The 16,588-nt window shown below is 45.9% G+C and overlaps 2 protein-coding genes across 4 annotated transcripts in view; one reads left to right on the top strand and one right to left on the bottom strand.

Annotated features, from left to right (window-relative positions):
* PSMB2 (proteasome 20S subunit beta 2) overlaps positions 1-16,588 on the bottom strand; it is a 200,207-nt gene that overhangs the window by 62,203 nt on the left and 121,416 nt on the right. The gene's annotated exons all lie outside the window — the stretch shown is intronic.
* Positions 711-15,626, top strand: LOC139807093 (protein argonaute-4). 3 transcript variants are annotated; one of them, XM_071767613.1, is made up of 18 exons: positions 711-1,042; positions 3,532-3,697; positions 4,156-4,276; positions 5,247-5,428; positions 5,838-5,974; positions 6,055-6,189; positions 6,351-6,438; positions 6,867-7,014; positions 7,093-7,212; positions 7,439-7,567; positions 7,724-7,857; positions 8,473-8,657; positions 8,933-9,092; positions 9,671-10,004; positions 10,268-10,402; positions 11,180-11,281; positions 11,496-11,695; positions 11,784-15,626. In XM_071767613.1, the coding sequence occupies exons 1-18, from the start codon at positions 1,024-1,026 to the stop codon at positions 11,890-11,892; spliced, it is 2,604 nt and encodes an 867-aa protein (XP_071623714.1). In that variant the 5' UTR covers positions 711-1,023; the 3' UTR covers positions 11,893-15,626. The 3 variants fall into 3 exon arrangements, with proteins under 3 accessions (XP_071623714.1, XP_071623715.1, XP_071623716.1); XM_071767614.1 differs by having other exon boundaries at positions 712-1,042; positions 9,689-10,004; XM_071767615.1 differs by lacking the exons at positions 711-1,042; positions 5,247-5,428 and having other exon boundaries at positions 3,559-3,697.

The raw sequence follows: 16,588 nt of genomic DNA, 5'->3' as shown, positions 1-16,588 counted from the left end.
AAAAAAAAAAAAAAAAAAAAAAGAGAGAGAGAGATTGAAATTTCTTGCTTGCAAGCCTGCTCCCTTGCCAATGATGCTTGATACTGGGGCACCCTCTCCGGCATGAGGGGGACAGACCAGTTCCCAGTGCCTGCACTTCCCAGGTGGCTCTGGGCTGATGTCCTGCGGGTCCCTGTGCCAGCTGCCGGGTGGCCATCGATCCCTGGCCCTTGCAAGCCAAACCGGGGCCACCTGGTGCCCCCAGAAAGGCTCTGGGGCCGTGCTGGGCCCGGTGCCATCCCTGAGGCGCCCCGCGTTTCACAGAGGCGCTGAGGTCTCTGTGCGTGTTCTGTGGGGTGAGAGCCGCTGAGGGAACGAGCTGTGCCGGGGACCGTTCCCCGTTTCGGGGCGCAGCCGGGGCCGTCACCCGCCGAGCCGCTCTCCGGGGCCTGCGGGAGTGTTGCGGGTCCTGATGAGCCACGAGGGCGGCTCTGGGCTCCGGGGAAGGGGGGGGGGGCTCAGGGCTGGGCCGCCCCTTCAGGCGGCTCCTGAGGCGCGGGAACGCGTTCCCGGCACCACCTGTTGAGGCGCGGGGCCGTGCGGGGCCTGGCACGGGTGCGGGCGGCGTGCGCGCTCCCGACAGAGGGAGGAGGAGGAGGAGGAGGGAGGGGTGCGCGTGCGTGGCCGGGCAGCGCGGAGGGGGCGGGGCCTCCTCCTCCTCGGCGGGGACGCGCGCGCGCGCGAGGGGAGCCGGCGCGTGCTGGCGGCGGGGGCGCGCGCGGGCTCGGTGCGGGTCTCGGCGGCGCAGCGGGGGGATTGTTTGCGGCACCGCTCGGGGACCGATCCCCGTCCGCACCCCCCCGCCCCGTCCCCCTTCCTCCTCCGCCCCGCCGCCGCCGCCGCTCCCCCGTTCCTGCGCCGGGCCCCCACCCCGCAGCCAATATTCCCGAGATCAAGCGCTACGCGGCGGCGGCGGGGCCGGCGGCGGGGCCCGGGGCGGTCGTCGGGGCCGGGGGGGACCGCAGCGAGGCCACCGCCGCCGCCATGGAAGCTCTGGGACCCGGTAAGAGGCGCGGGGACGCGGAGGGGGCGGTGCGGGGGCCCGGCCGGCCGAGGCCTGGAGGGTCGCGGTCAGCGCCGGCCCTGTCAGGCGCGGGCCCGGCGGGGCCCTGTCAGCGGGGAGAGGGGGGAGGGAGGCGGCGGGCCCGGGGCTGCCCCCGCCGTTCTCCGGCGTTCAGGGCCGGGCCGGCAGCCGCGGCCTGGGGCGAGCGGTCCGGTGTGCGCCGCAGGCCGGGCCCGGCGAGCCCCGGTGACCCCGCAGAGGCCGGCGGGCTGACAGGCGGGCGGGCTCGGCAGCACCGGGCTCTCCCCGGTAAAGAGGAGCTGCGGCAGGTCGGCAACTTTGCGGGGAGGTTCGGGTGCGTGTGCCCGGGCAGGGCTGTGCCGGGGGCAGCGGGGAAACGGGAGATCCCGGGGGTCTCTCGTGGGGGGGACGGACGCGGCAATTAATAATTTAAGGTGATACTTTGTTAAATTTTTATTTTTTAACGAAGTTTGGTTAATATTGGTGCTGTGTTGCATATGGTGTTTTCCGGCTCGTGTCATTCCATGGTTATTCTTCTGTCAAATGTCTGCAAGATGTGTTTCTTGACCTAAGTGGTCTGCACATCTCATCCAGCAAGTTCCCATTCAAACTGTTGCTGCAGTCGAAGCTGCCTTAATTTTGGTCTGATAGGAAATGTTTATTGACACCAAGAGGTGCTTCCAGGGGATCCCAGGTTTGGAGGTAGTGGGGGCCTGACCTGTAGAGTCAGCTGTAGCTGGTTCCTTCTGGCTCCCAGCCATACAAGTGGATCCTCTTTTAGTTTTGTGCTTCCTGTCTGGAGAGTCTTGGCTGAGGGTGCCCTGTGTGGAACTGACACAGAGTAGGGGAAGTTACAAGAACAACAGCTCACATAACTCTAGGCAGGCCAGTCAGGTAAAAATCCTGGTGAAATCAACCAGGCAGCCTGGCTTCATTCAAATGGGAAAACAGTTCTGGGCTTCCTCACTGTAATCCTTTGAGAAATAACTTTTAGAAAAGAGAAAATGAAAGTTACCTCCTTTGATCAAAAGTGAGTGAGGTCAGCGTGGCCGTGCCTGTGTGCAGAGCTTGTCAATACTGAGGGAGGAAAATGGGTAAATATAGTTGTCATTTAATCTCTTGCAGGAGGTCAGTGCTTGCACTTACTTCCGTCTAATTAGCACGGGATTAATGGATCATCTCTCTCGTATCCAAATAAGCACAGCAAACTTTGATTGCCCTTGATGATTCATGCCTGTCAAGGCAGCTGAAGGTTTTTAAAGTAGTGACTGGACCTCACAATTGGTCTCACTCCAGCACTGGGCTCCTGGAGGGTCACAGTTATCTGGCAGGTGCAGAGCCAGGGCTGTGTCACCTGGGATTCTGTGGCCCCCACAGCCACCCTGATACTGAGTGATTTATTCCTGTAATACTTTTCCCCCCCCCTCTTTTGCTGCTCTACAATGGGGGAAAAGAACTTTGATATCACTCAGTGTTGGCAGATGTAGACAGTGCCATGAAAATACTTCAATGTGCTTTATGTGCAGTGTCAGCTGGGGCTGTGAGAGGTTTCAAAACCAGACTGTTTAATCTTGTTAACATGGTCACTTGGATCTTAACACTTTGGGGAAGTTAACTAAAGACTTAACTAGTAACTACCTTGAATGTGAGTATTGTTTTTGAGCCTCTCATTTCCTTGTTAGAACTGTTGCTGAAGCTCTTACTTTTGTTCAAATGAGTTATCCAGTAAGTCTGTACCTGTCTTTGTGTTTTCCCCTTTTCCTTTTAGAAGAAAGTCTAAGCCTTTCACTGCTCCTTTCTTTGTACTGGGATTTTGAACTGGATGAAATTGTGCTCTAGGGGGAAAGTATTTCACTATTAACAGAAGTGATGTTTTCAGACAACAAAACTGTTTTAGCTTGGATCCAACATGAAAGTATGTTTTGAGTTTAGAATAAAAATGTTCCCTACCCATTGCCAGGTAATATACGTTTTCAGAGAAAAACTGGGCATGTGGATACTAAGCTTGCCAAGAATGGCAGTCATTAACACCTGAACTTTGAGTCTGTAGTGAAAACAAGGAAAAAAATATGGCTTGTGTGGCTGCTGGTGGGTTCTAGAAGTGGTGGTAGGAATGTACTTAGCTTTATGTTAAATAAAAACACATAATATGTAAATGGTGGCACTCCATCTCCAGAACTCTGTGAAGTTCATAACTAAAGTCATGAATAAAGAATAAATGTCACTAAAATCGTGAGAATGAGTTATGGCCCTACCTTACCCATGCTTTAGGGAACACATATTTTTACCTGGAAGTTCTGAGCAGCTGGAAGGCTGAGCCACTTGGAACACCTCCATTTGCAACCTCAGAAAGCTACTTGAGATTTCTTCCTGGCCTGTCAGAAAGATGTTTCAGCTGCAGTACACCTGAGAGGCTCCTGCACTGAGTGATGGATTACATCTCATGCATATTTATCTGCCTTCCCCAGGGCCCCCAGCAAGCCTCTTCCAGCCACCCCGACGCCCAGGCCTGGGAACTGTTGGGAAACCCATCCGCCTCCTAGCCAACCATTTCCAGGTTCAGATCCCCAAGATTGATGTTTACCACTATGATGTAGATATCAAACCTGAGAAACGCCCCCGAAGAGTCAACAGGTATGTGTTGGTCAGGAACAAATAAAATCTGGAAGTGTGTACACCTCAATTTAGGAAAGCTCTGTAACCTGGAAATTCTTCATCTGCTGCCAGGCAGTCTGCTGTGCTTAGCAGCTGCTTCTCAGAGAACTGGCATGTAATATTCTCATTATTATTAAGATGTTTTGCAATTGGCCTGGAGTCTGGATACCTGCCTTGCCTATAGACACCTGTAAGGTGACACTTGGGTATCTTAATCTGGAGGTGACTGTTTTAACTCCTGGGGTTGACTCACATATGCTGCACTGCATTGCTGCTTCTCCTCCTCATTTCAGGAAACATTAAAAAAGGAATTTGAAACTATTAATCCAGTTTTCTTAAATTCCAGAATTTTAAACTGTTTAAACTTTAAATCAGACTGTTTCTAAGACTTGCTGGATGTTCTGTTCTCCAACCTAACTCCATGAATCCCTGTGTAGGGAGGTGGTGGATACCATGGTGAGGCACTTCAAGATGCAGATCTTTGGTGATCGGCAGCCCGGGTACGATGGGAAACGCAACATGTACACTGCCCACCCGCTCCCGATTGGCAGGGACAGAGTAAGTGTTATTCTGAACAGTTGTAAGTTTCTGTGGGAAACTGTTACAGTGTCACTTGAAAACCCAGAAGGCTGTCAGATGTACTAGTGTAGATTTGGAGAAGACAGGCAGCACCGGTCAGGGATGGCTGGGAACTCCCTGGTGTTTTACTGCTGTTTGTCTTCTTTGGGTTTCTAATTCCCACCTCTTCAGTTGGAGAATCTGACAGTAAGCTAGTATGTTGTGCTCTTTCAGCTGCAAGTAGATTATTGTTTTTTTTTTCACTCTGATGTTAGCTTCCTTTTTCTCTGTTCTAACCCTTGTTCTGTTGCTAATTGATAAAGTAGCTGTAGATGACAAGTGTGCTGGTTTGGCCTGGCTGCACTGCTGAGATATGTCCTGTTCTGTGAGAACAACTGGATGGGCTGCACCAGCCCTTTGTGTTCTGGGCTGTGCTCCCCATCCTGGCACTGCCTGATCAGGATCTCTGCTAACTCATGACAAACATAACCTGTCTGCTCTTCCCCCGGGGATCTGGTTAATACAGTTCCAGGAGCAAAACATAAAATGAGTTCACATTTTGGGGCTGGTGGTTTGTGAGAATAATCTCAAGTCCTCTGCCAGAACTCTGAGCTCTGTGTTTCCCAGTGAGCTTCTTTTTGACCTGAAGGTTTTCTTTCCTTCTCGTTTGGTTTGCAAGACATCTTGAAATTAATTGGCTGACTTAATAAAACTGACTCACAGTTCTCCAGAGCTTTGATGTCACCATACTAATTACTGCTTAAAATTTACACTTAAAGATACCTTCGTGCATTTTCTGAGATGACTAAATTACAAGCTTTCAAAATCCTAAGGAAGCCATCTGTAATATTTTAACATTTTAAAACACTAATCTGAGAGGATACCTAGAAGAAGGTAATGTTGATTAGTGTTGTCATAGCCTGCAGTCCATAACAAAAGCTTGTGCTTAATTCTGTTCTGACTCTGTCAGGTGGATATGGAGGTGACACTTCCAGGAGAAGGGAAGGACCAGACATTTAAGGTGTCCATTCAGTGGGTGTCAGTCGTCAGCCTCCAGCTGCTGCTGGAAGCTCTGGCAGGGCACCTGAATGAAGTTCCTGAAGATTCTGTGCAGGCACTTGATGTAATCACACGGCACCTTCCCTCCATGAGGTGGGTACCTTTGGTGCCTTCCTGACTGGCTTCAGTTTGTATCTGTCTGAACAGATTAATTGTATTAATTATTACTTGCTCCTATTCTGCTGCCATTACACTCACTGACAGGAGAAGGGCTGAGGGATGCAGTTGTGTAATTCAACCCCTGCCTTACAAATTTGCACTAGAATAGGGAAATGTGATCTGAACCCAGGACCTGCATCTGCTGGTCATGTTTCTAACAGGAATTTGCTGTAGCCTTTCCAGCTGCACTGTCAGGACAGGCTGTGTATTCTTGCCCTAAGTTAGCTCTAACAGATCTAACATACTGTAGAAACTTGCTGTACTTCTAAACACTGTAAGCACGAATGTAAAAAGCTGTATTGGAAAGAAACAATCAAAGTATTAATATTCTTACTGATTTCAGGTACACTCCTGTGGGTCGCTCCTTCTTCTCCCCCCCTGAAGGTTATTACCACCCTCTGGGTGGTGGCAGGGAGGTCTGGTTTGGTTTTCACCAGTCAGTCAGGCCTGCCATGTGGAACATGATGCTCAACATTGATGGTAAGTAGGAAGTTCTGTCTCACTCATGTAACAGAATTCTTGCTGCTTATAAATTACACTTCCTCTTTGGTTTATCTTAGTGTCAGCAACTGCTTTCTATCGTGCCCAGCCTATCATTGAGTTCATGTGTGAGGTCTTGGACATTCAGAACATCAATGAACAAACCAAGCCTCTTACAGACTCCCAGCGTGTCAAATTTACCAAAGAAATCAGAGGTAAAGGCTCGTTCTAAAGCTGCTGCAGCAAAATGCTCCAAACCTGCTTGTGTTACATTGTAATGAAACTCTGCAAGCTTCTTGGGAAGCTGGATTGTTCCTTTTTGCACTCCTCAACGGTGGCTGAATTTATTTAAATGACTTTTGTGTTGGGTTTTCAGGTCTAAAAGTAGAGGTTACCCATTGTGGCCAGATGAAGAGAAAATACAGAGTCTGCAATGTCACTCGGAGGCCAGCCAGTCATCAGACGTATGTACACGAGCACTTTCTGACAATATTATAAATATTGAACCTAATGGATGTACTGAGTGTGTTGTTCATGCATAAACAGTTGATTCTGGAGCTGAAGCAGCTGTAAAACTTACAAGAATGTTTAGCTCCAATGGGGCAGAGCAATAGTGTGGGTTTAGACCACTGCTTTACTTCCTTCAACACAGGAAAGTTGAAGCTGTGTCCTGATTTTTAAAAATACTTGTCAGAGGCCACAATTTTTAAAATAGCTAGTAAAAAATCAGTATGTAATAATATATAAAATCTTTTCATAAAGAAGACATCTGGTAGCTAAGGAAAATGTTTCCTGCATTTCTAGTCTGGAATAGATTTTTCCATACACTTTTTTCCTTTGAAAAAAAAAAAAAATTAAAATCAAGTCTAACCAGAACAAATGTCCTTCATAGGTTTCCTCTGCAGCTGGAAAATGGGCAGGCTATGGAGTGCACAGTAGCTCAGTATTTTAAGCAGAAGTACAGTCTGCAGCTCAAATATCCTCACCTTCCCTGTCTCCAAGTAGGCCAGGAACAGAAACACACATACTTACCCCTTGAGGTAAGAACCAAACTTCCACTTGCACTGTGGTTTATCCTCTGTGGAAGGGTCTCACAGCACCTCTCCTCTTCCCTGCAGGTGTGCAACATCGTGGCAGGGCAGAGGTGCATCAAGAAGCTCACAGACAATCAGACATCCACCATGATCAAAGCAACTGCAAGGTCTGCACCAGACAGACAGGAGGAGATCAGCAGACTTGTGAGTGTTCTTTCTAGCTCAGCAGTCCCTGGGTGTCACTTCTGATGGATTTTCCAGAGGCATTGTAGCATACCTAGTGATCAGCAGAATGACCAAGAGCTGCAGAAGTTCAAGAATCAGGCTTCTTTACACGAGTCCTTTTAAACAGAAAGCTGCTACGTGGCAAAGAGGACACAGCCACCCAGAGCATCAGGTGTAGTTAGATAAATCCTTTTCTTGTTGCCAGGTGAAAAGTAACAGCATGGTTGGTGGACCTGATCCCTATCTGAAGGAGTTTGGTATTGTTGTCCATAATGAAATGACTGAGTTGACAGGCAGAGTTTTGCCAGCACCAATGCTGCAATATGGAGGCAGGGTGAGTTTTCCATGCCTTGTTCAATTCCTTGTCCTGAGGTTATTTGAATTCAGTGTGCTTCCTGTATCTTCTCAAAAAGCTTCCTTTGAGCACTGTTTGGCTACAGTAAAAACAAAGCACTGTTTTATTTTTAATTTATCTTTGGTTTTTACCTAGAACAAGACTGTGGCCACACCAAACCAAGGCGTGTGGGACATGAGAGGGAAACAGTTCTATGCTGGCATTGAGATTAAAGTTTGGGCTGTTGCCTGTTTTGCTCCTCAAAAACAATGCAGGGAAGACTTGCTAAAGTAAGTATTTTCATATTTATTCAGGATACCTATTTCAAGATTTATTTTATGAAAGGTGATATGCAGTATAAGTTGATTTTAATGCATCTAATAGTATAAAGAGGAGTTAATGGTTCTGCAGTGTCTAAAACATTAATTATTTTCTTAAGTTTTACTACCTCCAAGGTAGCATATGCCACCTGTTTTTTTTTTTCCCCTGTCCTTTAAATTACTGCATGGAATCCTAAAGACAAGAGGTTATGTGGACCATTGGAATGTTTGGCAAAACTCAGAGCTGCAGTAATGATCAGATAAGTTTGGATTAGTAAGAAATCTACCAGAGCATCAGTATTAGTTTGGAAATCTGCCTCAGGATGTGCAATACAAGTGTATGTTTCTTTCCCCAAGGCTTCTAAAATTACAGAAACAGGCTGTGGAGTGTCCTCACGTGGGATTAGAATCCTGCTGTCAGTTATAGACAGTGATAAAATTGGTAAAAAAAAAATAGTTACTGTTGTGTCAGATTGGAAGTGCTGCGAAAGGGTTGAAACAGTTTGAATTTTGCTGATTAAATGAACAGCAACTTGAAGCACAGTGAGACAGCCCAGACCAAATCCCTTTCTGCTCCACTTACAGGAGTTTTACTGACCAGCTACGCAAGATCTCCAAGGATGCAGGGATGCCCATCCAAGGCCAGCCCTGCTTCTGCAAATATGCCCAGGGGGCAGACAGCGTGGAGCCCATGTTCAAACACTTAAAACTGACTTATGTGGGTCTGCAGCTGATCGTGGTGATTCTCCCTGGAAAGACTCCTGTGTATGGTAGGCAGAAGAGGCTGTAAATTGGTTGTGCAGCAAGTGGGCATCTTGTGAGTTTCAGTGGAGGGAAGGAGGCAGAGCAGGAAAATATATTCTATTTAAATGGGGTTTTGGAGATTGGAGTATTTGTATGTTACCAAAGAATAAACTAAACCTCAGTGAACTTTTAAGGATCTGAATTACAATGACATTTGGGGAAAGAAAAAAAAAAATGGGAAACAGATGGCTCTACTGAATGCTCAGGTAATTGGAACCACTAACCTATTTTTCTCTCACAGCTGAAGTGAAGAGGGTTGGTGACACTCTCCTAGGCATGGCCACTCAGTGTGTTCAAGTAAAGAACGTGGTAAAAACCTCACCACAAACGCTCTCCAACCTGTGTCTGAAGATAAATGCAAAGCTTGGAGGAATCAACAACGTCCTTGTACCTCATCAAAGGTGAGTTTAAATCCAAAGCTCTCCTTTGGGGTCTGGGTTGTCATGCCAAAACAGTGCAGTTTTGTTTGCTGAAATGATGCCTTTCAAAATATGATGGAGTTTAGGAACAGCCACAGTCTGGAGCGGTCAGAGAAGGATACTTCTGTGTCCAGGTTCTGCTTACTGAGCCCTGTGCTGGGGAACATCTCATGTAGAGCTGTCCAGTTGAGTGTGAAAACAAACTCACAAAGGCTTTTTTTTCTAATGTCACTTTTTTTCAAGTCTATAGGTTCACTCAGTCTACTTTTTCCTCTTCCCACCTCCTTAAGCATACTGGGTGTCCTTCCAAATTGAAAGAAAAAGCAGAGAGGAAGAGTGGCCTGTGGTAACTGCTTGTAACTTTGCCTTTAGTCCTTTCTTCTCCTTTTCTGATCTCGCTGGATGCTCAAGGCAGAGAACTTTAACCTTAAAGATTGATCTGGTTTCAGCTCAGTGCAGTGGTTTGGATCTACCTTCCTCACCTGCGGTTTAGGGTTTTTTTTCCTTTCCTCAGTCGCCTTTGGTGCATTTTTACTCTTATTATTTATTCTTTAATGAAGCTTATTCATATTCAACAGGCCCTCAGTATTCCAGCAGCCAGTGATCTTTCTGGGCGCAGATGTCACTCACCCTCCAGCTGGGGATGGGAAGAAGCCCTCCATAGCAGCAGTGGTGGGCAGCATGGACGGGCACCCCAGCCGGTACTGTGCCACTGTGCGGGTCCAGACCTCCCGCCAGGAAACCTCCCAGGAGCTGCTCTACAGCCAGGAGGTGATCCAGGACCTGACCAACATGGTGCGAGAACTATTGATCCAGTTTTACAAATCCACACGTTTCAAACCCACGAGGATCATTTACTACAGAGGGGGAGTATCAGAAGGACAGATGAAGCAGGTATTGTCTGGTGATTTCTTGTTGTTGTTCTTATTGTCGGTGATTTCTTGGGAGAAGGGGTTGGCCTTGGAAAATATATTTATTTATGTGGGTTGCATTTGTTATGGGGACAATTAACAGTTTCATCAAGTTTCCCCAGGCAAGCATGATGTACACTTATCCTGTCTGATCGTGGTCCTGACAAAGTGGTGTTTGTACGTGAAAAAAAATGAAAATAGTACATACTGAATTCAGCACCTAATAGTGACATCTTCTACTTCTAGGTAGCTTGGCCAGAACTGATAGCAATCCGGAAGGCCTGTATTAGTTTGGAAGAAGATTATAGACCAGGAATAACCTACATTGTTGTGCAGAAAAGGCATCACACCAGACTATTCTGTGCTGACAAAACTGAAAGGGCAAGTAATGTTGACTACATAAGAAGGAGGTGATGACGACAGGAAAGTAAGATTGCTTGGTTGAGTGGGCTGTATGTATCTTGCCCAAGAAAACTGAATTAATCTGTATGAGGCAGGAGCAGTTCTGTTCAGTAACACGCTTCCTCTACCAAAATAACCAGTTCCTCCCCTTTTTTATTACTGTAGATCAAGTGGTCAGATGGAACAGCTTGTTCCTGGCCCCTTTTGGAGTAGGCGTGTTTTGTGTCCCTGGATTTGTGTCTCTGGTGCTGTAGCCTTGGCTTTTATAGTCAGGGCTTCCTAGCTGTAAGCTGAACTAATTGTTCAGTTTGTTGCCTGTTCTGTGCATCTGTAAGATCTGTCTCTGCCACAAATCCACACACCAGATGAGGAGCCTATTTTAGGAAAGTTCTTGATCTCAGTTTTGCTTGAGAATTGTAGATCCCTGGGATGTGAGTGCAGAAAACGGTATGAAATTTATTAAAAAAAAACCCTGTGTTTTCAGATCCTGAATTACTCGTGTAGGCTTTATCTTACTCTGCAATTAATGGTACTGGCAAGTGTTTTGTTTTTCTCTGACACCAATTGGATTCAGTGAAGCTTCTGAAAATGAGCTCTCGGATAACATTTTCATTCCTCCTGTGTAAATGACTTTAATATTTTTGCACCTTTTTGAGCAGTAAATTCTCAAATAGCTTTAAGTAGAGCCTACCTTAGGAGGTATTTTGGGTCACTTCCAAAAAAATCCACGAGCTAATAATAAGCTTTCCACAATAGGTGGGCAAGAGCGGCAACGTACCAGCAGGCACTACCGTGGACAGCACGATCACGCATCCTTCTGAATTTGACTTTTACCTCTGTAGCCATGCAGGAATTCAGGTAACCTTGCAGCTCTGCTCTGCTCAGGCTGTGGGACATTAAATCAGAGCTGACCTGGTGGGTAATATTGCTTCTGTTCATAGCCTTGGCAGACTCATGGTCCCATCTCTTGGGTGCCCGTTTCCCCTCATTGCACTGGCGGGAGGTGCAACCTTCGGGTACCACTGCTGGTTGGGGTGATGCTCTCCAGCTGATGCTCCTCTGTTCTTTGCAGGGAACCAGCCGGCCCTCCCACTACCAGGTCTTGTGGGATGACAACTGTTTCACTGCTGACGAGCTGCAGCTGTTGACATACCAGCTGTGTCACACGTATGTCCGGTGTACGCGGTCGGTCTCTATTCCAGCCCCTGCCTACTATGCCAGGCTGGTAGCCTTTAGGGCCAGGTACCATCTCGTGGACAAGGATCACGACAGGTGAGGAACTGTGTGTGCCTTGTCTTGGGTTAGCCAGATAATCACACTCTGCTTGGCCCTTCATGGCTCTCTGTCTGCCTTTTCACAGTGCTGAAGGCAGCCACGTGTCGGGGCAGAGCAATGGCCGTGATCCTCAGGCTCTGGCAAAGGCAGTGCAGATCCACCACGACACTCAGCATACGATGTATTTTGCTTGAGAGCATCTGGGAAGATGAGGCAAAACCAACAACCCGTGCAGTCCTGAACTGGTTTGAATGCCTACTGCTCTAGCTAGGGCCCGGTTTGTTTCAGGCTGCCCACTACCAGCAGCTCTGAACAGTCGCACTGAGTCTGTGCTTCACAGCAATGTCTGATGCACCAACACAATTGAGCCATTTGTTTCCTTGTTTTATGTCATAGAAATCCATAGACTGTCTTTTCTGATGCATTGGACTGAATTTTTACCTCAAAGCGCAAAAGGCCGATCATCCTGAAATTTTTAAAGGACTTGGCACGAAAGGTTTCTATTGAATATTTTGCTAGCTGTCATTTTTAAGTTATCTTCTCATCCCATGAGCTTATCATGACGACTGATTCCCTCTCTCCAGGCACTGCTTAGTGAGTATGCATATTATGGCAAAATGTTTTACTCCAGTTAAATGTAATTGTTCTATCGTGTGGGGCCATAGATTTTTTAATGGAGATTTTAGACTTCACTACTGTAAATGCCTTTTAACAGACATAACTTTCACAGGTATTGCAGTTTTTTGTCAGTTTTACTAATTATCTTTTTAATCTCTGCAGACTTCGGCTGCAAAGCAATTGCACTATACTGCGAGTTCAAATAGGTGGTTCTTGTTCTGTGAATGTGTAATATAACCAGATAGTGATGCCTGTCAGTAGATTTTAATTATAATGGTTACAAATAATGCTGCCATGGTATCGTAACAAGTACTGAACCATCATTTCCCCCTCTAAAAATTATAAAAACAACAAAAAAAAAAATTAGCTTTTAGGTATTTTGCAAACTTTTACAAAAGTGCCCACTTTATGCTGCTGTGTGGTTTGATAAATCTAAGTGATTTTACAACTTTTTTCTCATAGAAGGTTTAACTTTGGCAATAAATATTTGTTTTTTAAGCCCCCAACAGTGTAATTTTCTAGCTGAGGATTGTGCATGAGTTGAACCAACATTCTCGTGTCGTTTTCTGAACACACAATTTGGCAGTTCCTGAAACTAATTGGAAAAGACACACTTCCATGCTTTTTTTAAGGGTTATTTTTAACTGTTTTATATTCACTGTTGGTGTCCTGTCTACAACATTTTTTATAAGCTTGGAAACTGGGTGTTCTGTGTAGGAAAGGCTTGCCAGTCTGTACAGTCTAAATGTATTGTGTGACAGGCAACCTAAGGACTTGTACCAGCATTTTAAAATTCTTTTCCCTGGGAATCTAGGTTGCACACACAACTGCATTTAACAGCATGTTTAACCAGGGTGAGCCTCTTCATCTGATTCTGTCCCAGACTAAAAATTAGGGGTTTTTAATCTGCTTGGCTTTTTGCAGCTGCAACCTATAATAAAGAAGAGGGTCTTGGTTTCACTGGGTACTCTTTGAATCCACAAACACAGTTCCTTCAGATGAGGTTCCTCTTAGTGTTAACCTGAGTTAGCACAGATTAAAAGCTTATTCCTAACCTGAGTAGAGCCAACACCACTCTTTTGATAAAGTTGAGAAGTCCAACAATTGCACTGTGGTCTCTGATACTCGTGTGGGGTTTGCTGCTAAGTTGTCTGCTGTTCCAAAGCTTAGGAACCAGCCCCCTCAGAATTTCAGCAATATGAAATGCTGATTCCTTCAGTCTTTAAGCTTGTAAATAAATTAAAGTTTACATTTCTAAATGCTGGGGTTTTTTTCAGTTGTACCAGAGTACACTGAACTTAGTCTTCAAAAAGTTTTACAACCTTCTTTCAAGTAGTATGTCTCATTAAACTAAGTTCGATTTTTAAATTTTATTTTGTGTTGAAAATAGGACTGAAGCAAACTCTGCTCCTGGCATGTACTGTGGACAGGTTTAGATTGGAAAAAAAAAAAGCATTATTTTTAGGTTTTTTTTTAATTTTTTTTTTTTTTAAAGAATACCTCACTTGTGTAATAAAATCAGGACGTGGGTGGGAGACTGACCGCTGCTTCAGCTAGATGGCTGCTTTTCTCAGTACTCGTTCAGGGAGAACACAAAAAAACCCTTCTTAGCATGAACTCTGACCCAACACACATGGAGAACTTTGGCACCTTGAAAAAGAAACTGAGCACCCTTTTTAGGTTGTAGGATCAAAGATTGCTATTTCGAGTTTTGTGCACTAGGAGAAAATGTGACTGGTTTACTCAAGGGTGCATAAAAAATAGAAATATTTAATTTTATTACCAGTTAGCTGTACAGTGCCAAGCACTCCTAGATCAGATTGAGTGAAGAGAGAGCCTCTCCTTTGTTTGCCTGTGACTGGACTGAGTATTTAAACTCTGGACTGTCAGACCTTGGCTGGCCCCAGCTGCAGGGTGAGAGCCTGACCTCCATCTCCCCTCCAGCACTGTAGAGAAACCCCTCAGGGGGCAGAGTGCTGTGGCAGGAGAGCACAGGAGTTGAGGATGTTGGGGAGATGGAAGCTTTGGCAGTGCTGCCCTACCCAGGTCTGAGTCCAAGTCTGGAGGTGATCCAGATTAACCCCTTGGGACTGACTGAATCGTGATGCATGTGTCAATCAATGGGAAGATGTGCATTCTGTAGATGTAGTTCTTAGGGTGTTTTTGTTTTGGGGTTTTGGGTTTGTTTTTCTGGTTCTTGGGTTGGTTTTGTTTTTGTTTTTGTTTTTTTTTTATATATAAATAAAGCCTGTTGGCCACTGTTTAGCTATGTGGTGTGGAAGATTTTAAATGTAGCAAAGTTTAAAAGAGTTGGGGAAGGGGGTGGTTGACATTTAAAAAAAAAAAAAAAAAAAAGGCAGAAATCTCATTTTTTTGAAACCTGTTCTGCTTGCTTTGTGACCAGCTGAACTCTGAACAAGCTCTGGCAATCACTAGTTAGCCTGTCTGCAGCCTGTGAACAGCCTGGCTTATTGTTGTGAGTCCCACAGCTTCGTGTGGTGCCTGTAGCTGCATCCTCCAGGCACGGTGTGCAGGCTCCTGCCCCGACACCAGCCTCAGAGTTATTTAACCTCCATCAGCAGCTTTGCCCTTCCCTGGGGAAGGGCACCTCTGTTCAGATCCAGTGTTTGACAAAACCCACCCCCCAAACTACCTTTGTGGATGTGCTGTAGGATTTTTCTTGCTCAATAGCAAGGGAGTAACTCTGCTTTCATTTTTGGAAGGCAGGGTTTGGAGGGCATTGTATCAATACTGTTTCAACTACAAGGTTTTTTCCTTGTGCATTGGAGGAAAGATCTTGTAATATCACTTACAGGTTTTCTTATACCTTGCTATTGACATTTTCATATTTCTATGTCTAGAGGCTGAAACTTCAATGTAAAATGTTTGCATTTGTTCATTTTGACTTATGATGTAATTTTTGGTTTCTATATTGTTAGACTTGTAATGTTTAAAATTGTATTTTATTAAATTTGGACTGGATGTATGTCTATAGCAATACGAGGTACTCTTTCTAAACTGTTATGGGCGGGTTAGCAGCCCCATGTTGCGGTAAGATGCTGGTCGTGTACAACTTGCAATGTATTTTATTTTTTTTAGCCTGCAGGGATATTTTGTGTTCATGTGTCCAAAAATAATAATAATAATAAAAAAAAAAATTGGCATTCTTGTGCCAAATGTTCTGTTTTTCCTTGTTGATGTCTAATAAATGCAATGTACAGAGTGAGCAACCGCTACTGTTGCCTGTAAACAAATGTCTTAAATTATTTAACTTTCAATTAAAACTTGTACACAATGTGTAACCTGTGGAGCTCGTTGCCACAACATATTTATTTCTGAGGGGCTAGGACTTAAGAACCAGTGTAAGTGTGCATGGGTAACAGCTTGAGTGAGCCTGCCCAGAGGGTTTTGCTGGCCTGTGTGCAGAGAGGATGTGCAGAACAGAGTCCCTTTCATACAGTGCTAACAGACTATCTGCCCGGAGAAGTGTCTCTGTATTAGAGACTTGGAAATTAATAAATGAAAGAGCCGTTTGCTTATTCATTTTCTCTATTTTAGGTGAGGGCTTGTTTCCTTGGACAACTGTACTTCACTAAAAATACTGTGGCAGGGACAGAAAAAGCTTTTGGATGAGGCCAGGATCTGACAGCTCTAATGAGCTCGGGCTATGAGTGCTTAAAATAACCCCCATCACCTGCATCCCCCCTGCTGCTGGGGTTTAATGTTTCCAGGGGGGTTTTCAGCAGAAAATCCTGTGGGTTTGGGAATGAACACTGTCTGAGTGGGCAAGCCTGAGGAGCTAGAAAGCAGAGGATAACTTTATCCTGGTGCCTTCCAAAAATACTGTGAAGGTCACTTGGATTGAACCCTGGGCATCGGGGGATGCCCCCCGAATCCACGGACGAGACCAGGCGGTGCAGGAAGATGTGCAAGTGCTGTATTAATTGGCGTTTCTGTGGTTTCCTTCCATTACCTCGCAGAATCCAGACTGGGATTACACCCCTGAGCTGGTTCAGTGTCAGCTCCGTGGGTGTCCGACTCCACCACCCGCCTTGTGCCGGGGGGCAGCGCTCTCGCGTGGTACCGATGGTGGAAACCTGGACCTTTCTGCCCCTCTGCCTGGGGACACAAACTTCCAACACGAAACTGCTCCCCCCGCCGCTACTTGGCAGCAGCAAATATATTTGGGGGAAAAAAAAAAAAAAAAAAAGGGAAAACCCCAAATTTAACAAATGTCAGCGGCAGCGGGCAGAGCGCAGGCCCTAGCTCGGA

The sequence above is a fragment of the Heliangelus exortis genome, chromosome 24 (genome assembly GCF_036169615.1).
Source record: "Heliangelus exortis chromosome 24, bHelExo1.hap1, whole genome shotgun sequence".
Classification (NCBI taxonomy): Eukaryota; Metazoa; Chordata; class Aves; order Apodiformes; family Trochilidae; genus Heliangelus; species Heliangelus exortis.
The sequence above is the reverse complement of the archived record's forward strand: the minus strand, read 5'-3'. Positions and strand labels throughout refer to the sequence as shown.